At 43.1% G+C, this 20480-nt stretch overlaps 1 protein-coding gene across 3 annotated transcripts in view; it reads right to left on the bottom strand.

The window, feature by feature from the left end:
• Positions 1 to 298: 298 nt before the first annotated feature.
• The window catches only part of LOC121003388 (zinc finger protein 551-like), a 29930-nt gene continuing 9748 nt past the window's right edge, over positions 299 to 20480 (bottom strand). For 2 of the 3 annotated variants that reach the window (XM_040435208.1, XM_040435207.1), the window contains exons 4-13: positions 17309 to 17500; positions 17107 to 17230; positions 16927 to 17015; positions 15012 to 15123; positions 12791 to 12930; positions 12136 to 12327; positions 11938 to 12061; positions 11755 to 11852; positions 11563 to 11671; positions 299 to 2054 (exon numbers count right to left, since the gene is read on the bottom strand). In XM_040435208.1, coding sequence (XP_040291142.1) covers positions 1210 to 2054; positions 11563 to 11671; positions 11755 to 11852; positions 11938 to 12061; positions 12136 to 12327; positions 12791 to 12930; positions 15012 to 15123; positions 16927 to 17015; positions 17107 to 17230; positions 17309 to 17500 — 2025 coding nt within the window. In that variant the 3' untranslated portion in view covers positions 299 to 1209. The remainder of the gene's footprint in view (positions 2055 to 11562; positions 11672 to 11754; positions 11853 to 11937; positions 12062 to 12135; positions 12328 to 12790; positions 12931 to 15011; positions 15124 to 16926; positions 17016 to 17106; positions 17231 to 17308; positions 17501 to 20480) is intronic. The other variant, XM_040435209.1, reaches the window with a different exon arrangement.

The raw sequence follows: 20480 nt of genomic DNA, 5'->3' as shown, positions 1-20480 counted from the left end.
TTTCCACGCGGGTGCAATGCGTGACGTGAATGCATTGCACCCGCACTGAATCCTGACCAATTCATTTTCAACGCAGCCCTGGCCGCGTAGAATTGAATGGGCCTTCAGTGAAAAACGCATTGCATCCACAAGTAAGTGTGGATGCAATGCGTTTTTCACTGATGGTTGCTAAGAGATGTTGTTTGTAAACCTTACGTTTTTTATCACGCGCGTGAAAAATGCATCAAAACGCATGGCACCCGCGCGGAAAAACTAAACAACTGAACACAATTGCAGACAAAACTGACTGAACTTGCTTGCAAAATGGTGCGAGTTTCACTGAACGCACCCTGAACGCATCCGGAGCCAATCCGTCACGCTCGTGTGAAAGAGGACTAAAGCAGGAATAAGCAACCTACAACACACCAGCTTTAATTAAACTACGACTCCCAGTATAAACACTTGTTTGGCTGTTCTTGAAACGTCCATAGAAGTGAATGCTGGGTGATGTAGTTTCACAACAGCTGCAGTGTTGTAGATCGCTGACCCCACGTTTAAAGGAACACTCCAGTCAAAAATCTTTATATCTGTTCCATAATTTTACAATGTAAAGGCTTTATCCTTCGTGTTATTACATATTCTCCAGATTGTAGCATCTGGCAGCTATCTCCATCACTCAATAGGGTAGAAATATAATCTCACTGCGTCTTGATTTGAATTTGTGGCACCAGATTGCTGCGCCAAATGTATAAAGTGTATGTGCCAAAATTTTCTTTAATTTGCAACACGATACACTTTTTTAGATAACTTTTGCACCAGATTTTTGTCTGCACCTATTTAGCGCTTTGTTTTGTTGCAGTCTTAGGCAGTTTTGGTGCAAACAGTATGCCAGGTCCAAGATGGTATAAAAAGTGATGCAACATTCGGATAGTGAAACCCTGTGGTGCATTGTGTCTCAAATAGGGATTTTGTGGTGCATTGTGATGAATCGTCCTTCACCATTTTCTAAAAGAACATCATAAATTTAGACACTTAACAATTCAATAAATTTGGTGCAAACTAAAAACGCCACAGGCATAAAGTAGACCTTTATTTCTGTCCCAATGTTCTTCAGGGGAGAAATTGAGCCGTATTTGAATTATTTACCTCTTAATTCACCTTCCTTCATTAGATATTTTTCATCATGATCAAACATATATAAATTAAAGGTGTGATAGTTTTAATAACTCTTTAGCGTCTGTGAAGAACTTGATGTTTCACGAAATTTGACCTGTGTGTAAAACATTTCCCACATTCTGAACATGAAAATGGCTTCTCTCCTGTGTGAATTCTCTGGTGCTGAACAAGAACTGATTTCTGGGTAAAACGTTTCCCACACTCTGTACATGAAAAAGGTCTCTCTCCTGTGTGAGTTCTCTGATGTTTAACAAGGTCCGATTTCTGAGAAAACCGTTTCCTACAATCTAAACATAAAAATGGCTTCTCGCCTGTGTGAAATCTCAGATGTTTAGATAGATCAGATTTCTGCGAAAAGCATTTCCCACATTCTGGACATGAAAATGGCTTTTCCCCTGTGTGAAATCTCTGATGTACAACAAGATCTGATTTCTTACTAAAACATTTCCCACATTCTGTACAGGAAAAGGACTTCTCCACTGTGTGCATTTTCTGATGACTCTCAAGATAAACTTTAAGAGTGAATGATTTTCCACAATCTGAACATGAAAATGGCTTCTCCTCTGTATGCACCTTTTGATGTTTAAGAAGATATGACTCCTGAGAAAATGATATCCCACATTTTGGACATGAAAACGGCCTTTCCACTGTGTGAATTCTCAGATGCTCAACAAGCTCAGAGTTCTGAGAAAAGCATTTCCCACACTCCACACATGGAAATGGCTTCTCGTGTCTATGAATGCTGATATGCCTCTCAAGGTCTTCTTTAAGTGTAAAACACTGGTTACATTCTGAACATACACATGGCTTCTGCTCCAAGTGCGACTTTTGATGTTCAACAAGAAGTAATTCATCAGTAAACAACTTGCCACAATCAGCACATGAATATCTCATGTATTCTAGGAGGAAAAAAGAAGAAATTTTAGTTAGCAATAACACCAGAAAGTATGTGTAGGTGAGGTTGAAATGTTGAAACTGAGTTTAACAAAAATTGTATGTGTACATATAACCCATGAGTTGTATAGAAAAGTAATACAGCAAAGTCTATAAGGCCCTATCTACTAACAAGGGCTCTCATTTTACTTGGAGGCATAAGGAGTTCTGTTTTATACAGAACTCAACAAAAAAAAAATCATTCCATGTTACAGAGGTATTCTCTGCTAGGAGCATTACTTGTGGGGGGAGAATATCTCTGTGATCAATTTGGCTCCATACAGAGGGAAATGGAGTGCCTGGCATCAGTAGTAGAAAACTTAAAGAGGACCTTTCACTAGTTTAAAAACTAACTATATCAGTGGGCAGAGCGGCGCCCAGGGATCCCAGGCTATGAGCTGTGCGCTACGATTGGCCAGCACTGCAGCAAGGGACAACCCTAATACAAAAACTCTGCCCCGTACAACAGAGGGAGCTGCACACACCGGAGCCTATACCGGGCGAACGGAGCGGCGCCCAGACATATTAGTAAGTGCAGGGGGACCCCTGGGCGCCGCTCTGCCCACTGATATAGTTAGTTTTTAAACTAGTGAAAGGTCCTCTTTAAGGACCTCCATATCAAAGGATAATCAGATCAGGATTATGCAGAGTATGAATTGTACCTTTTAGGTACCACATAAATTGAATGTTCCCTGTATTGTAATGAGACATCAGCTTTTTAATTGCATCTTTCAAAAGTTATGTCATAAATTCCATGCTCCCACTGGTTGTATAAGTTTTTGAACTATATTTTAATGTCATTATGCTTTGAGAAGGGGCTAGTGTAGCCTGAAATCTGTAAGTGATACATTGTATTTTACACATCACAATAATAAAGAGCCTGTTTTATGGAGCTACAGTGCTGCTGGATTATCCTTTGATGTTTTTTTTTTTTTTACTTGTTTTATTGAAAAATCAAATAAAACATTTACAATATTTATCTGTTTCACATCTCTGACAGAATAACACTGTGTATCACTAGTTATGACATAGGTAAGTGCTTTTGCAATAGAAATACATTGCGTTATATAGAGATCCATACATTACACCTAGATATTAGCAGTAATCAAGTAATGAGACATAGTGTTCAATGTAGTGATGTAGTGAAAAAAAAATCCCCTCAAATCCTTTATTAAATTTTTTTTAAAAATAAAATAGACAAACATTTAAAAACTGTTTTCTTGTATAAAACGTAATTTTTTTTTGACATACTTGTTATCGTTGCGTTCGTAATGACCAGATCTATAAAAATATCACATGATCTACCCCATCAAGTAAACGGTATAAAAAAATAAATAGAAAAATTACACCAAACAGTTTTTTTTGTGACTTCATCTTCCAAAAAATGAGATAAAAAGCAACCAGAAAGCCAAATGTAGATATAACTATAAAAAGTTATGAGGGTCAGAATATGGTGATGTAAAAAAGTGAATACATTTATTTTTCAAAGTTTTAATTTATTTTTACACTATTTAGACAGAAAAAAACTATACATATGTGGTATCATTGTAATCGTACTGGCCCAGAGAATAAGGGGCACAGGTTGGTTTTTCCACCATAGGAACAAAACCCGTAAAACGGTGTACAAATAGCTTCTTTTTTTTTTATTCCACCCCATTTAGAATTGTTTGGCCTGCTTCCCACTACATTGTATGCCATATTAAAGTACAACTTCTCCTGCAAAAAATACGCCCTCATACATCTATTTGAACAGAAAAAAAAAAAAAGCTATGGCTCGAGGAAGATAGGGAAGAAAAAGAAAATGCAAAAACAAACAAACCTCCGGTATCCTAAGGGTTAAAGGGGCTATCTAACCCCTATTATGCCCCCCAAAATGCCCAGGCACCGCATACAGATAATAATTATGCCCAATGGGGGGTTGCAGCCAATAGCAGGCCGCGTCGGAAGTGAACCTCCCTAGTGTCACCCGCGATGCTAGGGAGGCTCGCTTCCATCGTGGCCTGCTATTGATTGCCCCCCATGTCGCTGGATGTTTTCAGCTACGTGATGGGACCAAGGCAGTGGCAGCTGTGCCCGGGCATTTTGGGGGGCATTATAGGGGTTGGATAACCCCTTTAACTCCTTGCTGCTGATGCCACCAATCATATTCCTCCCCTATAAGGTGACTAATGTGCTGTAGGGGGCCCTGTAGGCTCATAGAGGACTCAGGGGGTAAAGGGGGGAGGAGTAGGAGGAAAGCACACTGTCCTCCTGAGTCCTCTATGAGCACAGGGCGCCCCCCCCCAAACCCCACTGCTTGCTACTGCCCCCCTCCCCATCAAGAATACTACCCCATATCCAACCACCAACCATATATTAACTTTTTATGAAGTCTGCTGGGGGGGCTGCACTCACTTACTAGTGGATGACTTGAAGACTGAATTTGAACTGATGGCGGGCAGCACGTGAGCGGCAAGAACTGCCACGCCGGGTGCGAGCCTCTGTGTGTGCTGCTTGCCTTGAGCGGCACCTGCTCCTGCTGCCTGCCAGCGATACACTGGCCAATCAGCAGCAGGATCTTTGCGCTGCTAAAAGCTCATTGGCTAGTGTGAAATGCAGAGCAGACGCAGGACTAGGGACTGGGAGCCCGCAGCCCGTATGCGATGGGGGGGAGGGGGCTGGGAGAACACAAGTGGGCGGGCCAGCCTCAATGCCCGAATAAACTGTTGTGCAGCAGAGTCAGAGATGACGTAGACATAGGGGGTGGGGCCTTCCATGCGCTCCGGACCCCCCTGTGCCGCGGGCCCCATAGCAACAGTGTGGTACGCCTGATGACCTGGTACAGATAAAGGCAGGGTACCCCAGGTGCAGAGCTTATCCTCTGCAAAAATCTAGAATGGGAGTGACATTGAGAGAGCGGAAAGTGCTGGACTCTTTTGTTATGTGAATACCCAAATACTGAAAATGGAGAACAATTGGTAGGTCCTGAATTTGGTCAGGCCAATCTGCTACATATAAGGGGAAAAGGGAGGATTTAGCCCAGTTGATACATAATCTTGAATACCTTCCGAAGTCATTAACGAGCTCCATTGCTCGAGGGAGAGTATCTTCCACCCGAGACATAAATAATATCATGTTGTCTGCATATAGACCCACTCTATTTTCTCTATCTCCTATTTTAATGCCGTAGTACATTTAGTCTTGGCGCAGATGGATGGCCAGTGGTTCAATAGCTACTGCAAATAACAGAGGGGATAAAAGGCATCGCTGTCTTGTGCCCCTGCCTAAACTAAAGTGTGAGGAGTGCGTCCCATTGACTGATATATTAGATCTTGGACTTTTGTATAATATCAAGACCCAGTTAAGAAAAGCAGGTCCGAAACCAAAACATCTTAAAGCAGTAAGCAGGTATGGCCACTCCAGTGAGTCAAAGGCCTTGGTGGCATCCAAAGACGCCAAGGCCCACGACTGTTGCTGCCGGAGCCCAATCGGAGTCACCACCTGCACCCATCTAATATTTTCAGATGTGGACTTGCTGGGCATAAAACCTAATTGGTCAGGATGCATAATACTGAGAATACACTTGTTCAGCCTGGTCACTAATATTTTAGCTAGTATTTTATAGTCTAGATTCAGTAGAGAAATAGGGCGATATGATCCACACTCTGTAGGGTTTTTATCTGGTTTCAGGATAACTACTATACAGTAGTGGCATCATATAGTGATGGGGGCATGTGTCCCGAAGAGAAAGCTGCATCATACATTCTCTTCACAGGCTCCACGAGGGATTCTGAATATCTAGCATATACTTCCAAAGGAATACCATCTGGGCCTGAGGAATGGCTACAGCAATTTCTTCAATGGTGATCGGAGAGTCTAACATAAAGACATCATCTGATGACAATTTAGGCACCATCAAATCAGACAAATACTGCTCGTTACTCTGTGGAGTTTGTTCTGCCTGGGATTGATACAGTCCCTGGTAGAATTCCAGAAATCATTGGGCGATGGCCATGGTCTCAAGGAGAACACTTATAATTTGATGTTTTGCTGAGTCTCAACTTGGAGCGCACATGTGTTAAGAGTTTATCTAGTGAAGGACCCCTTCTTAGTGATGAAGGGCTTTCAGAGTTCATAAAGGAGTAACCATTGTGATCATCATAGAGGATTGCAGGCCTAGAAGCTACTTTCCAGATACTTTACATCTCCGATCCTCACAAGACCTTCTTCTCTACTATCTTCTTATCTCCTCTTCCCGCAATCATCTCCAAAATCTATCACGTGCATCCCCTATACTCTGGAACTCTTTATCCCAACATATCAGACTCTCACTTACAGTGGAATTCTTCAAAAGAAACTTAAAACTTAAAGGGAACCTGTCACTAGTTTTATGGTGTCCTAACTAAGGGCAACATAAATAAGTGACTGATTCTCTTAGCAAAATGCTGGGTCACTTTCTTTAACCGCCTCCGGACCGCCTAACGCAGGATCGCGTTCCGGAGGCGGCAGCCCTGCGCAGAGTCACTCATATATGAGTCATCTCGCGAGACGCGAGATTTCCTGTGAACGCGTGCACACAGGTGCGCGCGTTCACAGGATCGGAAGGTAAGCGAGTGGATCGTTCGCTGGCAGGCTGGAGATGCGATTTTTTTAACCCCTAACAGGTATATTAGACGCTGTTTTGATAACAGCGTCTAATATACCTGCTACCTGGTCCTCTGGTGGTCCCTTTTGTTTGGATCGACCACCAGAGGACACAGGTAGCTCAGTAAAGTAGCACCAAACACCACTACACTACACCCCCCCCCGTCACTTATTAACCCCTTATGAACCCCTGATCACCCCTGATCACCCCATATAGACTCCCTGATCACCCCCCTTTCATTGATCACCCCCATGTCATTGATCACCCCCCTGTAAGGCTCCATTCAGATGTCCGTATGATTTTTACGGATCCACTGATACATGGATCGGATCCGCAAAACGCATACGGACGTCTGAATGGAGCCTTACAGGGGGGTGATCAATGACGGGGGTGATCACCCCATATAGACTCCCTGATCACCCCCCTGTCATTGATCACCCCCCTGTAAGGCTGCATTCAGATGTCCGTATGTTTTTTACGGATCCACGGATACATGGATCGGATCCGCAAAACACATACAGGCGTCTGAATGGAGCTTTACAGGGGGGTGATCACACCATATAGACTCCCTGATCACCCCCCTGTCATTGATCACCCCCTTGTAAGGCTCCATTCAGACGTCCGTATGATTTTTACGGATCCACTGATACATGGATCGGATCCGCAAAACACATACGGACCTCTGAATGGAGCCTTACAGGGGGGTGATCAATGACAGGGGGGTGATCACCCCATATACACTCCCTGATCACCCCCATGTCATTGATCACCCCCCTGTAAGGCTGCATTCAGATGTCCGTATGATTTTTACGGATCCACTGATACATGGATCGGATCCGCAAAACACATACGGACGTCTGAATGGAGCCTTACAGGGGGGTGATCAATGACAGGGGGGTGATCACCCCATATAGACTCCCTGATCACCCCCTGTCATTGATCACCCCCCTGTCATTGATCACCCCCCTGTAAGGCTGCATTCAGATGTCCGTATGATTTTTACGGATCCACTGATACATGGATCGGATCCGCAAAACACATACGGACGTCTGAATGGAGCCTTACAGGGGGGTGATCAATGACAGGGGGGTGATCACCCCATATAGACTCCCTGATCCCCCCCCTGTCATTGATCACCCCCCTGTAAGGCTCCATTCAGACATTTTTTTGGCCCAAGTTAGCGGAAATATTTTTTTTTTCTTACAAAGTCTCATATTCCACTAACTTGTGTCAAAAAATTAAATCTCACATGAACTCACCATACCCCTCACGGAATCCAAATGCGTAAAAAATTTTTAGACATTTATATTCCAGACTTCTTCTCACGCTTTAGGGCCCCTAGAATGCCAGGGCAGTATAAATACCCCACATGTGACCCCATTTCGGAAAGAAGACACCCCAAGGTATTCGCTGAGGGGCATATTGAGTCCATGAAAGATTGAAATTTTTGTCCCAAGTTAGCGGAAAGGGAGACTTTGTGAGAAAAAAAAAAATAAAAAAAATTTCCGCTAACTTGTGGCAAAATTTTTTTTTTTATATGAACTCGCCATGCCCCTCATTGAATACCTTGGGGTGTCTTCTTTCCAAAATGGGGTCACATGTGGGGTATTTATACTGCCCTGGCTTTTTAGGGGTCCTAAGGCGTGAGAAGAAGTCTGGGATCCAAATGTCTAAAAATGCCCTCCTAAAAGGAATGTGGGCCCCTTTGCACACCTAGGCTGCAAAAAAGTGTCACACATCTGGTATCGCCGTACTCAGGAGAAGTTGGGCAATGTGTTTTGGGGTGTCATTTTACATATACCCATGCTGGGTGAGATAAATATCTTGGTCAAATGCCAACTTTGTATAAAAAATGGGAAAAGTTGTCTTTTGCCGAGATATTTCTCTCACCCAGCATGAGTATATGTAAAAAGACACCCCAAAACACATTGCCCAACTTCTCCTGAATACGGCGATACCACATGTGTGACACTTTTTTGCAGCCTAGGTGGGCAAAGGGGCCCACATTCCAAAGAGCACCTTTCGGATTTCACAGGTCATTTACCTACTTACCAAACATTAGGGCCCCTAGAATGCCAGGGCAGTATAACTACCCCACAAGTGACCCCATTTTGGAAAGAAGACACCCCAAAGTATTCCGTGAGGGGCATGGCGAGTTCCTAGAATTTTTTATTTTTTGTCACAAGTTAGCGGAAAATGATGATTTATTATTTTATTTTTTCCTTACAAAGTCTCATATTCCACTAACTACTGCCCTGGCATTTTAGGGGCCGAATGCGTGAGAAGTGGTTTGAAATCAAAATCTGTAAAAAATGGCCGGTGAAATCCGAAAGGTGCTCTTTGGAATGTGGGCCCCTTTGCCCACCTAGGCTGCAAAAAAGTGTCACACATCTGGTATCCCCGTACTCAGGAGAAGTTGGGCAATGTGTTTTGGGGTGTCTTTTTACATGTACCCATGCTGGGTGATAGAAATATCTTGGCAAAAGACAACTTTTCCCATTTTTTTTATACAAAGTTGGCATTTGACCGAGATATTTATCTCACCCAGCATGGGTATATGTAAAATGACACCCCAAAACACATTGCCCAACTTCTCCTGAGTACGGGGATACCAGATGTGTGACACTTTTTTGCAGCCTAGGTGGGCAAAGGGGCCCACATTCCAAAGAGCACCTTTCGGATTTCACAGGCCATTTTTTACAGATTTTGATTTCAAACTACTTCTCACGCATTCGGGCCCCTAAAATGCCAGGGCAGTATAACTACCCCACAAGTGACCCCATTTTGGAAAGAAGACACCCCCAGGTATTTTGTGATGGGCATAGTGAGTTCATGGAAGTTTTTATTTTTTGTCACAAGTTAGTGGAATATGAGACTTTGTAAGAAAAAATAAAAAATAAAAAAAATCATCATTTTCCGCTAACTTGTGACAAAAAATAAAAAATTCTAGGAACTCGCCATGCCCCTCACGGAATACCTTGGGGTGTCTTCTTTCCAAAAGGGGGTCACTTGTGGGGTAGTTATACTGCCCTGGCATTCTAGGGGCCCAAATGTGTGGTAAGTAGTTTGAAATCAAAATCTGCAAAAAATGGCCGGTGAAATCCGAAAGGTGCTCTTTGGAATGTGGGCCCCTTTGCCCATCTAGGCTGCAAAAAAGTGTCAGACATGTGGTATCGCCGTACTCAGGAGAAGTTGGGGAATGTGTTTTGGGGTGTCATTTTACATATACTCATGCTGGGTGAGAAAATATCTTGGCAAAAGACAACTTTTCCCATTTTTTTATACAAAGTTGGCATTTGACCAAGATATTTATCTCACCCAGCATGGGTATATGTAAAATGACACCCCACAAAGGGGCCCACATTCCAAAGAGCACCTTTCGGATTTCACCGGCCATTTTTTACAGATTTTGATTTCAAACTACTTACCACACATTTGGGCCCCTAGAATGCCAGGGCAGTATAACTACCCCACAAGTGACCCCATTTTGTAAAGAAGACACCCCAAGGTATTCGCTGATGGGCATAGTGAGTTCATAGAAGTTTTTATTTTTTGTCACAAGTTAGTGGAATATGAGACTTTGTAAGAAAAAAAAAATCAAAAAAAAAATCTTCATTTTCCGCTAACTTGTGACAAAAAATAAAAAGTTCTATGCCCATCAGCAAATACCTTAGGGTGTCTACTTTCCGAAATGGGGTCATTTGTGGGGTGTTTGTACTGTCTGGCCATTGTAGAACCTCAGGAAACATGACAGGTGCTCAGAAAGTCAGAGCTGCTTCAAAAAGCGGAAATTCACATTTTTGTACCATAGTTTGTAAACGCTATAACTTTTACCCAAAACATTTTTTTTATACCCAAACATTTTTTTTTATCAAAGACATGTAGAACAATAAATTTAGAGAAAAATTTATATATGGATCTCGTTTTTTTTGCAAAATTTTACAACTGAAAGTGAAAAATGTCATTTTTTTGCAAAAAAATCGTTAAATTTCGATTAATAACAAAAAAAGTAAAAATGTCAGCAGCAATGAAATACCACCAAATGAAAGCTCTATTAGTGAGAAGAAAAGGAGGTAAAATTCATTTGGGTGGTAAGTTGCATGACCGAGCAATAAACGGTGAAAGTAGGGTAGGTCAGAAGTGTAAAAAGTGGCCTGGCCATTAAGGGTGTTTAAGCTATAGGAGCTGAGGTGGTTAATTGACCCGGTCAATCTGCCAACATCTTGTATTAAAAAGCTCCAGCTGATAATGATGAGTCATGAATATTTATGAGCTCCTGACTCTCCCCGCCTACCTGCTGCTGATTGACAGTTATTTTCCATATGAATCAGCAGCAGGTGGGCAGGGGAGTGGCTGTATCTCTGAATTAAATAAACGCTGGACTCAATCACATCACGCTGGACTCAAATTAGCTCATTAGCATGTGGCATGTGGCATCTTTGTGTGTATATTATGAGGTAACCATCTGTCACACCAGTAAGTGAATACATCTAAGGCACTTTTTAGTAGTTAATGATTGTATATAATTAGTTAGATTATAATCAAATATCCACATGACAGGTTCCCTTTAAGCCTACAACCTACAGTAACCCTACTGCCACTATACCACATGTTTGCGGGAAGGGCCCTCCCTCCTTCTTTACCAGTTTGTAACTTGTCTTCTTCATGCTTATTGCAATAGTTTTGAATTATATATGTATACCCATTTTCATATGTACAGTGCCATGGAATGAATGGTGCTTTAATAAATAATAATTTGATTCCAACTTGACCATGATTTTTCATGTTGGTGACAGATGACTACTAATAAAGACCAATGGCTCTGGCCTACCCACTGAGCCGTTTCTTACCTGTGCCAATATCTGTAGAAATGTCTTCCTCCTTACACTGGTGAACACTCACAATGTGCATTCCTTCTTCCTCCAGATCTTCAACTTTAATAACAAAAAAGTCATGTTCCTGCCAAAGAAAGATGACAAGTTGATATAGAAGTACTTGGAGAAGATGCAGCTTGATACTTGCCTAGATCTCAACTCATCTACCTGATGATCCATTTGGAAATTGTGATCTTCTTCTTGACAGTCCTGAGAATAAGTAGGACTGGGATATCTCTCTAGTGTAGGTCTCTCAGTAGAACCATCTATATAAGGCACATACAGTCAGTGAATATTTTCTCTATATGTGATAATCAGATGATGTTCTTTAAAATAAAAGCTTCCCCTTACCTGTTAAAGTAAGGGGTTGATAAGTCTCCATCATTACATCCTTATAAAGATCTTTGCATTCTTCTAAATACTGCCACTCTTTCATGGAGAAATAAACAGAACCATCCTGACATCTTATAGGAACCTGGCATACATGAATACAGTCATCATCCAGACACCTCCCGTGTCGTTACTGTATAACGCTCTAACATTCCTCACCTCTCCAGTTAGAAGGTGAACAATCTTGTTGGCCAGCTCAAGGATCCTCTGCTGATTGTCTCTTTCAAATACCAATGAATAAGGGGGAGGCACAGTAATTGGGCTCTGGCTCATGTTCCATCCTCCTGACATACTGGAATGGCCGCTAGGGCTTAGAAAGTCACCATATGTTTTTTTTTCTGCTGTATACTCCTGTTTATGAAGAAACACTGATAGATATTGCTATACAAATAAGTGTCTCTGGAATGACATTCATGCTCAGTTTTAACGGCCCTCTAATAGTTTGGACATTAGCTTACAGGGTATCTACATACAGGTGACCCTAGACCAGGGATGGGCAAACTCGGCCCTCCAGCTGTTTTAAAACTACAAATCCCATCATGCCCTGCTGATAGCTGTAGGCAGCTTGGGAATGATGGGATTTGTAGTTTTACAACAGCTGGAGGGCCGAGTTTGCCCATCCCTGCCCTAGACAGTCAATTTTCTGCCTTATGGAGGAGAGCTATTTAGCTCACTTTCCCCACAATCCACACAATAACTCCCTACACCAACTGGATCTCCACAAAGTGAAGCACCATCCAAGATATATATTTCCAAAAAGTCCTCACCTCTTCATTCATGCCAAGGAATATCATTATATAATTCAATATCTCACCTCTCCAGTAAGCAGATGGATAATCTTCAGTATGAGATTCAGTATCCTTGTGGTTACATCATCCCTGTCCATCTTTGAAGGGTCTGAAATTTGGATCATTTTATGAACAGAATTTAACTGGGATGCAGATGAACTGGAACCTGAATGGTTAAAATATATAGATGCTAAAAAGTTGCCTGCGAACATCATGTTTAGTGAAAGCCTCTCACTAATTGAGACTTTTCTGAACTCTGTTTTGCATACACTGGAATATCAGCTGGACAGTAAAGCCTTATATGTATAGGTGCAACTCCACTTAGGCTACTTTCACACTAGCGTTCGGGGCTTCACTTGTGAGTTCCGTTTGAAGGCTCTCACAAGCGGCCCCGAACGGATCCGTCCAGCCCTAATGCATTCTGAGTGGATGCGGATCCGCTCAGAATGCATCAGTTTGGCACCGTTTGTCCTCCGCTCCGCTCAGCAGGCGGACACCTGAACGCAGCTTGCAGCGTTCGGGTGTCCGCCTGGCCGTGCGGAGGCAAACGGATCCGTCCAGACTTACAATGTAAGTCAATGGGGACGGATCCGTTTGAAGATGACACAATATGGCTCAATCTTCAAACGGATCCGTCCCCTATTGACTTTCAATGTAAAGTCTGAACGGATCCGTTTGCATTATCATGAACAAAAAAAAAAAATATATATATATATTTTTTTTTTTTTTTGTTCATGGTAATGCAAACGGATCCGTTCTGAACGGATCCAAGCGTTTGCATTATAGGTGCGGATCCGTCCGTGCAGATACCAGACGGATCCGCACCAAACGCAGGTGTGAAAGTAGCCTTACATTGAAGTCGTGGTCCGAACAAACTGCTATATAAGATGTGAAACTCAGCAGCAGGAACTCAACATTTCCTCTTCTCCATACAGGGGGTGACAACATATCCACAGTTTAATGAAATTAATGGGGGGGGGGAGGAGAGCAAACCTCCAAAAAAGTGGTGTGTATCGATCTTTCAATTATTTTAGACCATTTATAGGTGCTCCTCGAGTATTTATTCAATGCAGACATTTTTTATTTATATTTAGTGAATTACATTTTGTGTGGGGATAAGTATTTGCCAATTAAAATCAGAATGATACCCTGGAGAGGAGTCCTCTTTAAAGCATAAGCCAACACTCTTGGACCCTGTTGGGACTCGCACCAGTCCGAATATTGATGCGGCCACTGCACTGTTTTAGCAAATTGTTCCCTTCATAGGTCCATGCAAGTGCCATGAGGCCATGTCACAAATAATGTTTTGGATACTTACAGGGGCATTTCAGCATAAAAAATGTACTTACTGGACCCTCCCTGCTACCGTTCCGACGGTGTCGGGGTACCCGCTGATCTCCACTTCCTTCTCCTGCTTCACTGTGGCAAGTAATGGCTGTAAATGCTGCACAGCCAGTGTTTGGCCAAGTGGTAATCCCAGGAATTTCCTGCCTTGTTGACACTGGAGCAGGAACTGGGGCGCAGCAAGGACCTGGGCACTGTCAGAACAGCAGCTGTGTGCGGGATCGGTGAAGTAAATATCTTTTTTTTTTAACTTACAGCATGAGGAAACACTATTTTAGCTGCAATATCCCTTTAAAATGTTGTATAATATATAAAAGTGTGTTTTCTTTTCCCCATTACAAAGGTATAGACAATAAAGGGAGCTTGGTCACTCAGTCCACCAAGTAAGATCTTTCCTTTTATATATGGCTAGTCACCATTTCTCTTAAAAATAGCCCACAAGAGTTTGCACACTTTTCTCCAAAGGGACACTGAAAAATAAGAGGTGGAATCTGACTTGCTGCTCCGGTGAACTACTTCACTGCTTCTTCACGCCAGTTTTGAAACATTTTGCCTGGGTTATCTGGTGGGATACATTTTCTTCTTTTAGAAATGGGGCAAAATGGTTAATATCCTTGCAGATGCTGTTCCAACACTTACCGAAGCTCCATTTCCAGGTTCCAACTGGACATAGAAGAAATGGTAAGAGATGGCCACTGAATAATCATTGGCTGCTGAAGTGACCTGCCTCAGCCAGTTATTGGCTGAGAAGGCAAAAAATTTATCCCACCGGACAACACCTGTATGTTTATACAGAAATGAACACCTGGTAGCACAATGATACAATGTAAAAAAAAGAGTTATAAAAGATTCATGACTAACCAATGGCAATATGGGGCACTTTTCGATATGGTTATTACTTACCTGAATAGATAGATACAGAACTTTCCTCAACCTTACACGCCTTATCTCCAAGCATATGTATAGTCTCTTCATCCTCTAGATTCTCGACTTTAACAACAATGGAGTCTTCACCCTGATTCACATATACAACTAATAATGCACAACCCACATAAAGATCATATAGTAGTCTCCAAGCTGGTAACTGGTGCAGTGCTCCAGCCTAAAAAAAATACCTAGTAGCCATTGGCTCCTGAACTGAAAAATTTAGGAGCCAAATCAAATTTTTAGTCACCAAATCGAAACTGAATCAAAATTTTGGTATCGTGACAACGCTATGCCGATCAGATCGGCGTAGGGTTGTTTTGAAACCAAAATTTTGATTCGCTTTCGTCACCATAAAAAAGTATTGCGATACTCAATACCGCGCAAAAAAAACAAAAACAAAAAAAGCCGCGTGCATTTCGCATTTTATGAAACATTCGGCCCATAATAGAACCGTCCTATCCTATTTTTTGGGGTGACAAGTTGACTAAAAAATGGCGAATGCTCACCGCATAGGAGATATTTTTGAATAATTTAATAGTTTGGACAGCGCTATGTAATATGTTTATTTATTTATTGTTTATATATTTTATATGTAAAATTGGGAAAGGGGGGATTTAAACTTAATATTTTAGGGTACTTTCACACTAGCGTTATTCTTTTCCGGCATAGAGTTCCGTCCTAGGGGCTCTATACCGGAAAATAACTGATCAGTGTTATCCCCATGCATTCTGAATGGAGAGTAATCCGTTCAGGATGCATCAGGATGTCTTCAGTTCAGTCATTTTGACTGATCAGGCAAAAGATAAAACCGCAGCATGCTACGGTTTTATCTCCGGCGAAAAAAAAATGAAGATTTGCCTGAAGGCCGGATCCAGCATTTTTCCCCATAGGAATGTATTAGTGCCAGATCCGGCATTCAAAATACCGGAATGCACCCGCACTAAATCCGGACCCATTCACTTCTATGGGGCTGTGCACATGAGCGGTGATTTTCACACATCACTTGTGCGTTGCGTGAAAATTGCAGCATGCTCTATTGTGCGTTTTTCACGCAACGCAGGCCCCATAGAAGTTAATGGGGCTGTGTGAAAATCGCAAGCAAGTGGTGACGTCACTGTGCTCATCACATGATCCATTACCATGGTGATGAGCTCAGTGACGTCACCACAGGTCCTGAAGAAAGAAGTAAGTACAGGAGACCGGCAGCTATGCGATCAACTGGAGGAGGTGAGTTAATTTTCTTTTATTATTTTTAACCCTCATTGGCACTTCCCACTGAGCCACCAATGTTTATTATACTGGGGGGGGGGAGGGCCGCACTGTGCCACCAATGTTTCTTATACTGGGGTGTTTGGGGGGGGGGGGGGGGGGCCGCACTGTGCCACCAACGTTTCTTATACAAATACAGGAGGCGGGTGCCGGAATCAAATAGCCGGCACCCGACCTTTGTGACAGGGGGCTGCGATCAGCTACAATTAACCCCTCAGGTACCGCACCTGAAGGGTTAACTCAACTGCAGCTGATCGCAGCTCCCTGTCACAGAGGTCGGGTGCCGGCTATTTGATTCCGGCACCCGCCTTCTGTATTTGTATGACAGGTCAGTTTTCTTCATTGGTGGCGCAGTGGCCACAGCCCCTCCCCTCCTCCTCCTGCCTCTTCTTATTGGCTGAGGCGGCGGCAGCTGCAGCACAGGGGGGAGGGAGAGACTCCTCCTGCGCTGCTGAGAACATCAGCTCCTGTGCCTGCCGCTGTATTGAGCAGAGCTGCGGCGGCGGGTCTAGTCGCAAATGGCGACAAGACTAAAAAGTCTTGTCGCCATTTGTAAATTCTAAGTCGCATTGGCGACCATTTTGGTCGCCATCTGGAGCCCTGTGGTGAGAGCTCCATTTACCTGATGATATTTTGTGACATTCTGATCTTCTTCTGAACAATCCTGAGGTCTGGGAAATAGTTCTGGCATAGTTCTCTTCCTTGATCCATCTATAGAAACAAACAGTGACCTGATAGATTATGCGATGATTAAACTTTAGGAAGTATCTAAATGAGCGTTCTCTCTGAAAGAAAGTCTCACCCAGTAATGCTAGGGGCTGATGAGTCCCAATCAAGACTTCCTTGTACAGTTCTTTATGTCCTTCTAAATACTCCCACTCCTCCATGGAGAAATAAACAGCGATATCCTGACACCTTACTGGGATCTGACACACATTATGACAATCACTGTCCAGGTTACATTATCCCTTACTGTTACAGTATACTGTCCCAGCCTTCCTCACCTCTCCAGTCAGCAGCTCAATGATCTTGTTGGTGAGTTCTAGGATCTTCTGGTCATTGTTAGTTGCAAGTATCTGCGCATGAGTTGAAGGCTCTGTGATGGAGCTCAGGGCACTGCTATATCCCTCTGACACACAAAGGCGACTTTTGGGTCTCAAATACTCACCAGATGAATTATTTACAATTATATAACCCTATAATGGGAGAGAGACAACGTTAAAGGCTATGGGCCCCTTTGAAATGCCTCTCCCCCCCCCTTTTAATTTTTTTTTTTTACACAAGTGCTACCTTAACAAATTTGCAAAGTTTCAGGCTGCCATCTTCATTGTGTCATTCATTTTCTGAAGCCCAGTTATGCAGTTTGCAAATTGCTCCAAGTTTGAGACCTGGCTCATAAGGTTGTTTTCAGTATGTGCAACACATGCTGGAAGTGATGTCTGTGTGTCCAGGATGTTGCCGCCTTCACTGACTCATGTATCAGTACAGCTTTATCCTGTACCAATTTCTCCTTCTACAGCCAATGAAGGACTCTCACTTGTGCAGACAGACACAGATTCTGAGGAGTGTTTCATTTCTGCAGAGTTCTCTCCTCTCATAGTAATTCACCCTTTTGTGCGTGCTTTCCTCAATATCTACATGCTGAGTGATAAGCTATCCCTCAAAACCTGGATGCTTTTCACCCTCTCCATGCTCTTCCATGTAAAAAACTGAGAAAACTGGATAGATTGGAGGCTTGGGCATGACAGTGGCAGATGAAGGTTAAAACTAACAAATGTAAGGTTATGCACATGGGAAGGAATAATGCAAGTCACCAGTACATACTAAAAGGTAAACACTGGGTAACACCGACAAGGAAAAGGACCTAGGAATTTTAGTGAATGGCAAACTAAACTGTAAAAACCAGTGTCGGTCAGCTGCTGCCAAGGCCAATAAGATAATGAGTTGCATCAAAAGGGGCATAGATGCCCGTGATGAGAACATAGTCCTGCCACTTTACACATCACTAGTCAGACCACACATGCAGTACTGTGTACAGTTCTGGGCTCCTGTGAACAAGGCAGACATAGCAGAGCTGGAGAGGGTTCAGAGGAGGGCAACTAAAATAATAACTGGAATGGGTGGACTACAGTACACTGAAAGATTATCAAAATTAGGGTTATTCACGTTAGAAAAAAGACGACTAAGGGGAGATCTAATAACTATGTATAAATATATCAGGGGTCAGTACAGAGTAGGGTTGCCACAATACCAAAATTTTGATTCGATTTCAATACCATAAAATAGTATTGCGATACTCGATACCACGCGAAAAAAAGAAAACACCAAAAAAGCCACGTGCATTCCGCATTTTATGGAACGTCCTATCCTAACAGTCCTATCCTATTTTTTGGTGGGACAAGGTGACAAAAAAATGGCGAATCGATTATTATTATTATTTTTTTTCTGTTACGGCGTTCACCGCCTAGGAGATATTTTTTTATATTTTAATAGTTTGGACGTGACGATACATAATACATTTATTTATATTTTATATGTAAAATTGGGAAAGGGGGTGATTTATACTTAATATATATATTTTTTTAACTTACCGTATATTTCGCTTTATAAGACGCACCTGATAAGATGCACCTAGGTTTTTGAGGAGGAAAATAAGAATGAATTTTGAACCAAAAGGCGTGATTTTGGTGGGTTTTGAACTAATAGTGGTCTGTGGATGATACTATTATGGAGGATCTGTGGATGGCACTGTTATGGAGGGGATCTGTGGATGACGCACTGTTATGGGGGCATCTGTGGATGACACTGTTATGGGGATCTGTGGATGACACACTGATATGGGGGAGCTGTGGATGACACTGTTATGGGGGCATCTGTGGATGACACACTTATGGGGGATCTGTGGATGATACTGTTATGGGGATCTGTGGATGACACACTACTATGGGGGGATCTGTGGATGATACTGCTATGGGGTTATCTGTGGATGACACTGTTATGAGGGGGATATGTGGATGACACAGAGGGTATATAGCATCTTATGCTGGTCCCCTCTGTGTCTTCTCATGTCCCTGTGTAAATAGTGACCCCCATTACACCGGACCCCGCTCACAGCAGTCTTCATATGAAAAGATTAGTCATGTAACCCTCAACAAGTGGCTCTGCTTTGTTAAAGTACTGTAATCGTCTGCAGTAGTACTCACTATCAAGCGAGCAGGCAGGCCGGCAGCGTAACGTCACTCACTCACGCTCCTGCTCCTCCCACTTCATAATTTAAAGGGACACTGACAGGCGAAATCAGCATATATAGTTAGATATATCACATTACAGGTCTTATAGAGTCTTTTAAAAGCATATAAGTATCCCCCCTGTCCACCTTATAAAGAGCGAAATATAAAGTTTTATAACCTGCTTCTCCGTTCAGCAATCTGCCCAAGGGGCGGCGTTTCATGTGAAAATGCGCCCAGCCAGCCTTCCCAACTGCCGTTCTTAAGCCCCGCCCAGCTCATCATTATTCACTTCGCTGGGCGGGGCTAGAACTCTCCCCAGTCCCGATCCTGCGCCTGCGCAATTCAATCCTCCCGGCATCGCTCATGCCCAATCTTCTGCGCCTGCGCCCCGCCGTGCCGTCGGACGCACTATAATTAACCCCTTATATGATGTGAGTGAGCAGCGCTCTGAAGCGCTGCTCTGAACAGTGCATGGCTGAGGCAGCTGCAGCCTCAGCCATGCACTGTTCAGAGCAGCGCTTCAGAGCGCTGCTCACTCACATCATATAAGGGGTTAATTATAGTGCGTCCGACGGCACGGCGGGGCGCAGGCGCAGAAGATTGGGCATGAGCGATGCCGGGAGGATTGAATTGCGCAGGCGCAGGATCGGGACTGGGGAGAGTTCTAGCCCCGCCCAGCGAAGTGAATAATGATGAGCTGGGCGGGGCTTAAGAACGGCAGTTGGGAAGGCTGGCTGGGCGCATTTTCACATGAAACGCCGCCCCTTGGGCAGATTGCTGACCGGACAAGCAGGTTATAAAACTTTATATTTCGCTCTTTATAAGGTGGACAGGGGGGATACTTATATGCTTTTAAAAGACTCTATAAGACCTGTAATGTGATATATCTAACTATATATGCTGATTTCGCCTGTCAGTGTCCCTTTAAGCTTATCATGGCAGCCAG

The sequence above is a fragment of the Bufo bufo genome, chromosome 6 (genome assembly GCF_905171765.1).
Source record: "Bufo bufo chromosome 6, aBufBuf1.1, whole genome shotgun sequence".
Classification (NCBI taxonomy): domain Eukaryota; kingdom Metazoa; phylum Chordata; class Amphibia; order Anura; family Bufonidae; genus Bufo; species Bufo bufo.
The sequence above is the reverse complement of the archived record's forward strand: the minus strand, read 5'-3'. Positions and strand labels throughout refer to the sequence as shown.